The 12,008-nt window shown below is 44.6% G+C and overlaps 2 protein-coding genes across 2 annotated transcripts; one reads left to right on the top strand and one right to left on the bottom strand.

Moving 5' to 3' along the window:
* Positions 1-1,171: 1,171 nt before the first annotated feature.
* On the top strand, positions 1,172-3,088 carry FOMMEDRAFT_27301 (kinase-like protein; the record flags this gene model as incomplete). The annotated part of the gene is made up of 6 exons (XM_007264772.1): positions 1,172-1,402; positions 1,458-1,646; positions 1,705-1,773; positions 1,823-2,038; positions 2,094-2,435; positions 2,468-3,088. 6 exons carry the CDS (start codon positions 1,172-1,174, stop codon positions 3,086-3,088), a joined length of 1,668 nt encoding a protein of 555 aa, XP_007264834.1.
* Positions 3,089-4,124: 1,036 nt separating this feature from the next.
* FOMMEDRAFT_105292 (uncharacterized protein) lies at positions 4,125-11,893 on the bottom strand (the record flags this gene model as incomplete). Its single annotated transcript, XM_007264771.1, has 26 exons — positions 4,125-4,464; positions 4,538-4,810; positions 4,878-5,022; positions 5,088-5,146; positions 5,207-5,318; positions 5,384-5,542; positions 5,604-5,845; positions 5,893-5,987; positions 6,039-6,331; positions 6,386-6,695; positions 6,749-6,840; positions 6,896-7,073; positions 7,136-7,278; positions 7,339-7,502; positions 7,556-7,616; positions 7,669-7,882; positions 7,941-8,068; positions 8,123-8,253; positions 8,308-8,603; positions 8,673-8,826; positions 8,889-9,318; positions 9,373-9,749; positions 9,801-10,365; positions 10,428-10,752; positions 10,803-11,017; positions 11,069-11,893. The coding sequence occupies 26 exons, from the start codon at positions 11,891-11,893 to the stop codon at positions 4,337-4,339; spliced, it is 6,114 nt and encodes a 2,037-aa protein (XP_007264833.1). The 3' UTR covers positions 4,125-4,336.
* Between the last annotated feature and the right edge of the window lie 115 nt (positions 11,894-12,008).

Raw genomic sequence — 12,008 nt, 5'->3', positions numbered from 1 at the left:
ATATGTTTCAGTATTAAGTGATCACCATAGCAACTGACATAGTACAGAAAAAAAAGAAGAGAAGTTTTTTTCTTTTTCTTTACATTCATTATTATCTTCTCTTCCCTTCAAAATCCTTTATTCTTCTTTGCTTCTTATAGCTAGAAAGCTTTCTAAATCCTCTTCTATTACCAGTAGTAAAGCCCTCTCTGATATAGAGGAGGCTAAGCTAAGTCAAGCTGTTTAGACAGTTTTAGTATCTGGTACTTATCCTAATTCTGCTAGATTTATTCCTTCTAAATCAGCTACTATAAAGCAATTTGGTGTTTCAAGATTTTCCATCAATAGAAGACTTAAAAGCATTTCTAATTGTTTTAACTCTCATTTGTCTCTTCAACTTTTATCTTCATCCTAAGAAACTATTTTAAAAGATTGGACCAAATCTCTTTCTTCTAGAGCTATTCCTTTAACTCATAAACTTTTTAAAGAAAAAGTTGGAATGATTATTAAAAAGTAAGTTACTTTATTATTCTTTAATAATTATAATAAGTGTAATGAATTCTGGAAGCAGAGGAGGAGGAAAACAAGAGGTAGAGGAGAGTAAGAAGCAGACATTAGAACATAGGCAAGAGACTCTAAGTCATCATAACAAGCCTGTTCCTGTATAAAGGACCATATATTCTATTAATTAATAGAGTGTATATGACTAATAGACTGTACTTACCTTTATTTCTGCCCAGACCAAAGTAAATTGGTCTGGATAGGATTGAAGTTGAGTCTGTGTACTGAGTGAATGCACGTGCGAATTTCTCTAAGTTTAGTTTCCCACGAGTGTGCGTTTCCTGGTGAATCATGTCGAACGCTCAGTTTTGAGTCCTTCACGCGTAAATTCAATAAAATATTTATTTATCAATTTTACAAAAAATTAAAACGTATGTTTTGTAGCTAATATGAAGACCTTTCTAATAGTATTTTTTTTGTGAAATAATAATGAGTTTTAGTAATTATAGACTGCAAATACCCTTAAAGTGAGTGTTTCTGAGTGAAATACAGTAAGCCTGTGAACGGTGTATTGCAAAGATCATCCTTCATCAATTTTGTCTAAATGTAGGTATGATCCATTCCTGTCCTGTGCCTTCGTTTCACACGCTCATCGATAGTTGCGCTTCTCACACTTTGTATGGCACACACAATGGCCTCAGATGGCCAGGCTAGCCATCGCAACGAAGTTGACCTACTACTCAGCAAACTCAAGCATCTCAATATAACTAAATCTATCTATTATGATTCTACTTGTCCTATCGCACAAGGCGGCTTTGGTGATATCTTTAAAGGATGCTACAAACGGGAGGATGGTGCTGAACTCTGTGTTGCCATCAAGCGTCTGAGAGTCTATCTGGACGGTGGCAGAGATGTCACAAAAGTGCGTCCGTCAATTGAATGGACCGTTACTTTTCGTTCACCACAGTCCCTCTCAGATCTTTAGGCGCGAGATTATGGCTTGGAGCCGGTTGAAGCATCCTAATATTCTTCCTCTGGTAGGATACACGCTTGAAGAGACTGGTGACGACTCATCACGGCTACCTTCTCTAATCTCCGAATGGATGGAAAATGGTAATATACTAGATTTCGTCACGCGCCGCCCGGATTGCAATATTGAAAAACTGGTATGCTGAGGGTAATTTCCTTCTCTGAATTTTGAGATTGCTTAGGTTAATATAATAGATTCTTGGTATGGCAGAAGGGCTTGCTTATCTCCATGCAAATAAAACCGTACACTCTGATTTCAAATCTGTATGTTATCGATCGCCAAAAATCGATCGCGTTACTAACAAGTCAAAAGGGGAATGTACTGATTTCTTCAAACCAAGATGCCCTTATCAGCGACTTTGGAGCTGCTCATGTTTCCTATGATACTCAAAGAAACGGTGCATCGAGTACGGTCACAGGACCAAGAGGGACCGCCAGATGGCTTGCTTATGAACTGCTCGCGCACTCGGAGCAGTATGAAGCACCGACTTACGAGTCAGATACCTGGTCATTTGGAATGACTGTATACGTAAGTATTCAAAACGAAACCTCATATTGGCCGTTATTCTGACTTATGTAATTAGGAAGTCTTGACCCAGGAAATACCATATGCTCAATTCAAACATGAAGGACAAATCGCACTTGCAATAATACAGAAGAGGCTTCCTTCCCTATCAATTCAGCTTCAACAGGGACGCTGGGGTCAGCTCTGCGATATTTGCCGGGATTGCTGGAGATTGGATCCCATTCAACGTCCTACAATGGCTGCTATTGCTCAGCGAACTAAGGCTGGGTATCTTCGCAACGTCGAACCGACCTATCAGTCCGACACCTCAATGCCAATATCCATCAGAGGTCGTCCTTTTTCGATGCCCGGTCACATTCCATTGGACCACAAAGCACTGACCATTTTCTTCCGTTCTCGGGTAGGTGGTAATTTTAAATTTAGGACTCCTAGCACGACGATCACATTCACAGCGTGCACCAGAGCGGGATTACACACGCGCTGGATTTTCCGATGGACATTGAAGCGGAAACGCCACATGTACTGGATGTGCTCATTGCAGTTTGCATGCCGCATGCAACTTGTAAAATGGATGGATTCTCGGATTGCAAGTCACTGCTCTATCCACCAAACCTATCACTGACTACAACACTCGAGTTGTCGAGTCATCCAATTCTGGCGACGATCCGGACCACTTTATTTGCTCACCTCACGTCAAACCAATATCTTGTAGCAGTAAAAGATACGATGCAGCTCGTACCCGCTGGAGGGCACATGTGCCCACAGAGGTATTCGACACAAGAAGCTAATAAAGTTGCGACACTCGTCATCACATTGCCCTCGCAGTTCAGTGGCGGAGCGCTTACTGTGCATAATCTCGAGCGTAATGAGGAGAATTACTACAGTGGGGATGAGAAGCTTGGTGACGTAGAGTGGACTGCGTTTCTGGCAGACTGTGGTTACGAAGTGGAGACAGTGCGCAAGGGTATCCGATTGATGATTTCGTATAATGTTCTCCTGCGCACTCATGGTTCGCTCGCCTCCCCCGATCCGACCAATACCGCTTCCGAGTGATCGGATCCTTGACTTGAGCGCTCCGTTACTCAATGTGTTGGAAGGACAGCGTTGCCTTGTATCTCTGAAAACACTGACTTTCTGCCGGCTAAAACACTGGCAGAGTCTTTGCCTCTCAATGTGAATTCCCCCACTATTATGGTATCTCCTTTGACTTGCTAATCTATTTACTGTTAAAAAGCAATAATGTCTTGTTGTACCACATCTTCTGTGGCCCAAGCTCATATTAGAGCTAGAAATTCCGATAGTGTGTCCAGGCCTTCAGATCCTTGCAGACAATGCTTTCAGTGTAGATGATTTGGTGGCAAGAAGGAATAGGTGCTACAGGCAGGCTAGGAAAGTTGATTATTAATGTGTTGCCGGATGTCTATGTTCTGTAAAGCAGAACTAATTTAATTGATGCATTAGTACTATGGCAAGTATTCTTAATAAACTGATATTTTCTTAACATATGTTTATCCTACTACAGTTGAAAATGTCTTATTGCATCACATTGTAATACATAAATGGTATAATGTATAGACTTTTGGCCAGACCAAAACTCAGGTCCTCAGCCAAAATGTATTGTCATAATATATAAATTGTATAATGCATTGGGTCTAGCCCTCTCCTGACATTATACAATAAGACATTTTCAACTGTATTTATTTTCCTTTTCCTCTTTTTTTAGTTCTACATGCTTATGTAATGGTACAAGATAGCTGGCCTTGTTGTTCCTTTGCATTTCAACTTGACAAGGTTTTTACTTCTTTTCCTCTGATATTTGTAATACTTTACAGCAACTTATACAATATATTATCAAATAACACAAAACAACAATACTGCCTGCTTTAGGTTAGTACTGGATATGGACTGGCAGCACAGTTACAGAAAACAATCTGAAATATTAACAATGAACTTAACAGGTACAGTATTGTGAGTAGGATTATTTGATCTTCTTTGCCCTCTTGTTTCACATTAGTGTAAAGCTATTACAGAGTGTAGTGACCAACATGTTATATACTTATGTTTTATACTACTGTAAGGAGTAAACACCTTTCTTATCAATAGGCTATCTTCTTGGAGCTGTGCACTAAGACAATATCTAACAATATTATCCAAAATATGTCTAGGATCATAATCCATTACTGTTTAGCTTAGGACCTGCTACGTGTTCTAATATGTTCTCGTGCTAAAATCGTTACCAGCCATGTACGGTTTAATTGCTAGAACTGCAGTTTCAGCTTGCCACAAGCCAGAATGAGATTATTAGAGTCCCTCAATTTTTCCGACTGAAGCCTGGACGACGTCTTTGAGCTGACGACATGCACGTACGACGTCATCGTTCACATCTTCCGCGCACTCGATGATATACGTAGCTGTTTCGTTGCCTAGTCCTATGGAAGAAAGTCAATTTCCAGATTAGTAGTCGTTCTAGCGAAAGGCAAGGTATAAAGAACAAAGGCAGACCTCGTAACTTCGACCCATGTGCTTCCCACAATGCAACAGCGCATTGGAGAGCGAATATTCGCACCCTCGTATCCTCCGAACGTGTATGTGATAATACGCCCGTGTTGAGAGTTTTGAGTGTGGAGTCATCGTCGAGACAGTCGAGAAGCGTAGTCAGACATGTAATGAGGACTTCTTTGCCTGATCCCGAGGCGAGCTTCATGTTGATACAAATCGGAACCTGAGAGGCTAAGGACGGCGTGACGAGAGCAAGTTTCGAGTCGAGCCAGTAAGCTGCGAGTAATTAAACAAGTGTCAGTTCTCTCGACTTGTGAGGAGAAGGACATAGTAGGTTGCTTGCCTCCGTCATCTACGACGAAACTCTTTGACAGCATCTCAATGGATGAGAGCCATAACGCCTTGTTGGTATTCTCGGCAGACGAGAAGGACTTAAGCAATTCGATAATGTGGGTAAGGACGAATGACGTATAAGGTGTCATTAGCTCCTGCAATTAGCGGATTAGTTACATAAACAATTCTCGATTTGATGCGCATGTGGTTATGAAAATACCTTGAAAAGATCTAATAGAGCCGTGTATTGCCTGCAGAACGCAATCTGCTTCTCCGGAGCTATATATCAAGGCTGAATTAGCTACCACACGTATTCGAGGATGAAGAATATGGCCGTACATGAGCTTTCACCAAACGCCCAATCACACGACCTCCTAAAGAGAGGCTGGAATGCGGTTTCATTGAGTTTTACAACTAACTCGACGTATGCTGCTATGATTTTGTCCTCTACCTACGTGAAATTTAATCGATCCCTTAGTTAGTCAGTGGGTGTGAAGAATAGATAAAGAAACTTACTGATAAAGCTTCGTCAGCCGTGAGGAGACTACGGACGTCAAAGGCTTGGAGGAAATGGTTAAAGAGGTCACGGAGATTTTCGAGCATGTCTGAGCGAGATGCGAAATGCAAGCAACGCTTGAGCAACTCGAAGAATCTGCCGTATCTAGAAGTCCCGTTCTGTCGATCAATACGTATCAGAATTTCGTTTAAGGAGTTTATAGACAGAAAAAAAGCATACGTGTCGTCTCAGTTCTTCGATAGACGGCCAACACTGAAGCAGAGATGACAGGAGGATCTTGCTTGGTAGTTGCTTCGCCAACAACTTGACGAGCTTCTCCGTGTTAGAAGATAGATTCTTCGAGACGGCTAGTTCTTCGTCTAGATAAAGGTCTATGACGAGCTTGATTTCTTGAACACCCCAGAATGACGGAATAGTTCGCAAGAGGCTATTGAGTGCGTACAGGCCTTGCACGAGGGATTCTGTAACGAATAAGTAATGATCTAAGCAAGAACAGAAGATAACCCACCGTAGCTCAATGCTTTGTCATACGACTTGACCAAAGTCACACAGGTGTCAACGAGCGAGCGAAGATAAGGGATAACCCGAGGTCCGAGTCTCGTTCTGTTTTCCTCGTCAACTAAGATCATTGCAACAATAACCGTAAAGACTTACGATAATACAGGAAGGACGGCAACAGCTTCGCAGATACCCGGATATTTCCTGACTATGTCGGTTATTACAGGAATCATATTCGTCAGCGCAGATTCCTCTTTCGCACATGACGTCGATCCAATGCTGAGGAGCGCCTTCATCGCTTCCGCTATTGTGGTTGTGTCTTGGAACGAGGGCACGAGATCCTTCATGCGAGTAACAATTTGAGCCATGGTCGACGAGATTTCCTCTCGGGCTTCCGTTTTTATGTCTGGTACACGCGAAGCAAGGAGGCTGAAAGCCGCTTGGTATATCTGGTCCAAATGTCAGCATTTATAAATAATTAGATAAGTGGGACAAATAAGAACCTGCTTGTTGTCACTCGAAAGCATCGACAATATAGTGGAAGAGAAGAATGAAGCTGAAATAACAGACATCGATTGGAAAAGCGCCCATTGTGCAGAGTTCCCGATCTCTTGAAGTTCTGTGCCACTCTTTTCACTTTGATCCAGTGTCGACAATTCCATCAATGAGGTAACGATCGTCTGGAGATCATCACTTGGGGCCTTCGCAAGCCGCGCAGCAGGAATTTGCTTGATACCGAAGCCAACGAGGATAAGTAAGGTCTGACATTGTCGCTTCCGGAGAGTTGAGGGTGACACGACTTGCTCTTCCGGGCTTATAACAGTCAGCGTTATGAATTTCCTGCCAATAGGTGAACAAAAACTCACGCATTCGCCTCAAGGAAGACAGTGGTATCAGATGCCGGTTGCTCAATTACCTTCACTAGCCTCCGTACTTCGTTGATAATTTCTTTACAAGCCTGGATCATATGATATCATGAGCAGTGCCTATGGATATATGCGAGAAACACTCACCGAAAGGGCGAGGTTTGGTGCGTAGTGTTGCATGACGCCGAGAGGAAGCGTCAAGGTTGTCTGCGCTTCCTGCTTCTCTTGTCGAGAGACACGGTTCGCTGACTTATCCGCCAGCAGCATTAGTATAGGCGCAAGATAGTCCGTAGGATTCAACACGTCAATAAGATGTGTGAAGAAGCTGGATAAAACGAAGCACAATTAATAATTATGAGAGCAAAGTTGGCAGGAGGTTGTACTGACCTGGTCCGACGATGGCGCGGGACGTGAGTTGAAGCATCAGTGAATGTCCGAAGTAGGTCTCTTGAGCCAACGTAAAGGTCAAGGGCGCTGTCATATTTCTCCTTCAAAGAAGCGATTGCTACTGGAACAATACTCTCGATTGTCTATATGCGTGATTGTCGGTTAGTAAACAATTATCCCAAAGGACATATCAATCAACTTACTTTCTGAATTACCTTAAAGCTGTACGAATCGTCACGATGGAATACGTTCGATCCCATAAAGGTGAAGATGGGCATGACGTTGTGTAAGACGGATGCAGGAGATAGTCTTGCGAGCGATGCCATTAACAGAAGCGCCTGGTTGAACGTTTGCGGGTTCTCAGATGCTAGAAGGGCAAAGTGAGTTTTGGATTGTGATGTCAGAAAATGAACTGCATACTTCGCATGAGTTCTACTAGAACATCGACTCTGACTGCGTTCGGCGAAAGTGTCGGAAGCTCCTGTTGCCACGTCAGTTATACAGAATGAACGGCACCGTAGTAGACACTGTACCTGTATGTGAGAGACAGCGGATTCTAAGCATGTCATCAAAAGCTGCTGCGCATATATAATATCCGCGCGAGCAGCAGTGGAAGAAGCGACTCGACTTAAAGCGTCAAGTAGAGCAGAGACGAGGTCGAGTGAGCCTGGTAATTTCTGAGAAGACAGGATCTCAGCTAAGAAAGCAAGACGTGATAGCGAAGTGCTCTCGGAGTCCGACGATGGCCTTGAAAATACCAATACGTTCAGTATGCAACCTTTTACGCTACAGAATACAGACGTACTCGTCTGTCTTGGCCCGTTTGCGAACACGATCACTCGTATCTTTGACATCCGGTTGCAAAGATTGCAGCAATGAAATCATGAGGTTTGGTTTCTTCACGCATTGTGTGAGAAGGTGCTTTATCCCATCCTAAATAAATCGGTTGGTGAAGAACGTTGTATGGCACGAGACAGATGACATTACCTCGTTCCCACTTCCACTTCCAAGCTCAATCAGAAGAAGACTAATTTCGTGTTGCCGCTTCACAGAGAGAGCAGAGAATAGGGAGTCCTTGAGCGTTTTGCAAAGACATGTCCATTGGTCCATCACGGCTCCTTTACACATTTATGAGCCACGCAGCAGCCGATCACTAGTCCTCTGCTACTCACCGTTACTGAAGTAGTGCTTCACTGCACGCTTAAATACAAACCACGCACTACTGTCCTCTGGGTTAACTTCTTTCGCCGAAGAGCTGTCGAATGCCTCCAGTGCATACACCTGCAGCTCTTTCTCATCTCCAGTGGAGATTGGTGATTCAAGAGCCTCTTCGATAATAGGAAGAAGCATTTGAAGCTTCACAGTATCCGAGACCCGTCTTAGCGACTTCAAGATGGCCAGTCGGATGGTCGGGGAGGGGCAGCACACTGCGTGCGACAGCATGTAACAGAGAATCCGATGCCTTTGTCTAGGAAGGAGGAAAACGTTCGTGTAAATAAAATTGGGCGGTGAGATTTGAAAACGTGAAATATCTTACTTCGCGTCTTTCTTGTTCTCTGCTTTCGAACGGGACAATTGCTCGTAATGGAGCAATTCAAGATGTTGGGAGTCGTTCACCAAGTGATCTCGGTATTGAACAAGTAGGTTGAGGTAGTTGGACTCATCAGCCCAGTCGAGATATTGCAGGCGAGCTAAGAATGAGGAAGTCAGTCAACGTTAATGCAGCATCTTCAAAGAACAATCATCAGCTTACCCGACGCGGCACCGTACACACGGTCATACGCATAAACAGAACCAGGCTTCGACGCGACAGACAAGCCTGCCATACTTGCAACGCACTCCATCGCCGCAGCACGAACACGTCTATCAGACGCTTGTAATGCAGCAAGAAGAGCCGGAAGAACAAGTTGAAAGTCGATTGGCTTATCCGTAGACTGTGCACGAAGGAACGCTGAAGCATGCCGGAGCGCAACGTAACTTATTGTGTTGGGATCGGCACCCTCAATCATCTCGGGTGATACCCAAACACTCGCCAGGAACAGTAAGGATTCGGAGCCGAATGTTTCGAATAGAGCGTGGTTGGAGCGTGATACGAAATTGAGGTTTGAGGAGATGGCGTTTATAGTTGTGTAAACTACTCTCATGAGACGCAGGTAACGGGCACTAATCTCTTCGTCGCCGGTCTGGAGAAAAATAAGGATGAGTAAACGCAGAGATATTAGTGTTATTTAACTCACATTTTTCGACGATGAGAACCAATCGAGCGACCTATTTTGCGGAATCGGAGTCGCGGCAAGAGAGCATAGAATCATGAGTTGCAAACGCCGTGCAGTTGCACGACTACTAGGTTTTAGTACAACATGCTTCAAAGCTGTCTCCTCATCCAGTGCATTTTCGTCATCGCCTATCTTGTCCGAGCCGTCTAGACTCGACGGATTCATTGTTTGTAGGACATCGAGTGCTGCGTCGATGTGATTCTCGCCAGACAAGTTCGTAAGGAGAGCGCGCGAGATGAGGAGAGAAAAAAGGCGAGTATGGGCGTCGGTGCCTTCGGAAATGTTCTTGAGCAACCATGTGAGAAGTATGGAGTAGTCATTCGAAGTTTTAATGTTCTCTGAGAAATTCATTAACATGAAGAAAAGTTAATGTCTGGTGTAAAACGCACCAGCAAGCTTCTTCGTCAAAGCATTGTTCGTCTCCGCTACGTCATCACCGCACTTCTCAATGATATCTCTCGTACCGATGAAGAGTTTATTTTCACCCAATCGAGACGCGACTACGACTTCCCATACGGCTGCTGCAGTTTTACCGCGCGGCTTTGAGAATAGTGCGTTTGGAAACACGAGAGTAAGAGCGACTTGTACAGTGTGCTCCGGATGCGTTGCAACGAAGGCATTGCAGAAAAATGTGAGGTGCGATCGCAACACTGCACGAGACACGTTCTGCTCCGTAAGGAAGGTAGCGAGTTTTGATAACACATCTGCAGAGTTCGCAAGTAAGGGGAGAAAGACTTTGGAGTCTGCATACAGTGCGTCAAGAACGACGGTGCTTGTGTCGTACATGCGTCCCATCAGTGCTTCTTGCAGAGTTGACCGTTCGTCAGCGTTCAGCTCCTCCGAATTGTCTGCTAATAATTCTACGATGCGTCTAACTGCATTCGCCCGTACGGTCGGATCAGCATTGGAGGCGGCGAGAACGACGTCCTGCGGAGCCTTGCTGGTTCCGTCTGGCTACGAATATAAATACTTGCAATTTAACGAATTTTTTCTTTCTAGGGGAGGAAAAGCCGTACCATAGCAAGCGTCATCAACGTTCTATCCAGTTCCGATTTTCTCCTCTCGTCTTCCTCAGTAAGACCTTCGGCAGCAGATCGTAGTAGATCTGGATATCGCTGATAAAGCCCGGAAAGGATTTCTGAGCTCTCGGATGAAAGCAGGAGTCTCTTTGAGAGATGCAAAAGGACATCTTTTGGAGTGCGCTTTGAAATAAGCAACAACTGCAGAACGGCCGTATTGGTTTCGTCTTTGACGTTCTCTACCAATCTGCCTAGCAAGGGCAAAATCAGCTTTTCGACACCAGACCACCCTAGTGATGCTTTTAATGCGTCCGTGAAGTCCCTAACGATAAGTCAGTATTATAATTATAGGGTATGATGAAAGAGACGCACGGTAAAGCGATCATCTCATCAACAACCCTCGGAGAAACGGTATCTAATGGTGCTTGCGGGCCAAGGAAAGATATAGTCGCGGTGAGGAGCTGATACGCTCCAATTGAAGAAGACGCAGCAGCGCAGTGAACCATCCCCGACATGACCGTTTTCACGGCTGGTACAGTAAATGTGCATTTCTGAGAGAGTGCGGCAAGGAGTACGAAACTGCCGAGCTATCTAAAGTCTTAGTGAAATGGTTTGCAGAAGGAGTAATGATTGCTTACGATAGCATCCTTGCGCAATTGCTGTGAAACAGAGGCATGCGTATCCTTGAGGGGCTCCGTTAATGCTGGTAAAAGAAACGCGAGTATCGGCGCGTCCAAGTCCCTTTTCTCTGCGCGCGTCACGTACTCCAGTACTACCGAAGTGTTGAAACATATGAGTGTACGATGAACATTCCTACCACTCGCGGTGGATAATGTTTCGGGAAGTAACGAAACGACAAAACGTGTAAGCTCCCTGTCTCTCAGCATTTCCGTTACAAGTTCATTTCGATGTACCGGTTTGCCGGATGCCTTGTATGCGGATAGGAATCTCCACGGCGTACTATCGTCTACTGTTGAAATGAACACCATCTTTGCGAAGTGCGGTGACTCGTGGTATGGAAGGAAGAGGGCAAGGACGTCAGGAACGTTAAACTCGTTTACGCGAAAACGCCGGACAAGCCATTCTATTATTCGCCCTGCGGTATTCTCCATCAGACATGTACCCAGTGCGCTGAGGCAGCTTTTGAGCGCAGCGTTCAATTCCGCAAGATCATCCTTCGCCAGAAGCGTCCTGTCCGTCTCTCTTGCTCGCTGTGAGAATAGTAATCGATACTCCTGAGACTGCTCGTCAAATGCTGCTACGGAGGGGTAGATGTGTCTAAGTTGAGCCAATGCATTCAAGACTAATGCATGAATTGAATCAAGATCGTCTATTTGACCCTTCGTCGAAGCGGAAAAGAGGTACGAAGATGATGCGAAATGCTTTTTGCGGGCAGTCTCAGAGAGCAGAGGAGCATTTAGGGACACGCCCTTCGCAAGCTGAGATGCGAGAGCCGTAGGCATGGCTATCACGAAGCTCGATAAGATGAAGCAGGAATGTTCTAAGCCGCTGCAGAAGCAGCAGAACGTCTGCACTTTTGTGCCCAGAAATTTTGGAGGAGCATTGAGCGTCGATCGT

Source organism: Fomitiporia mediterranea, assembly GCF_000271605.1.
Source record: "Fomitiporia mediterranea MF3/22 unplaced genomic scaffold FOMMEscaffold_4, whole genome shotgun sequence".
NCBI classification, from domain to species: Eukaryota; Fungi; Basidiomycota; class Agaricomycetes; order Hymenochaetales; family Hymenochaetaceae; genus Fomitiporia; species Fomitiporia mediterranea.
The sequence above is the reverse complement of the archived record's forward strand: the minus strand, read 5'-3'. Positions and strand labels throughout refer to the sequence as shown.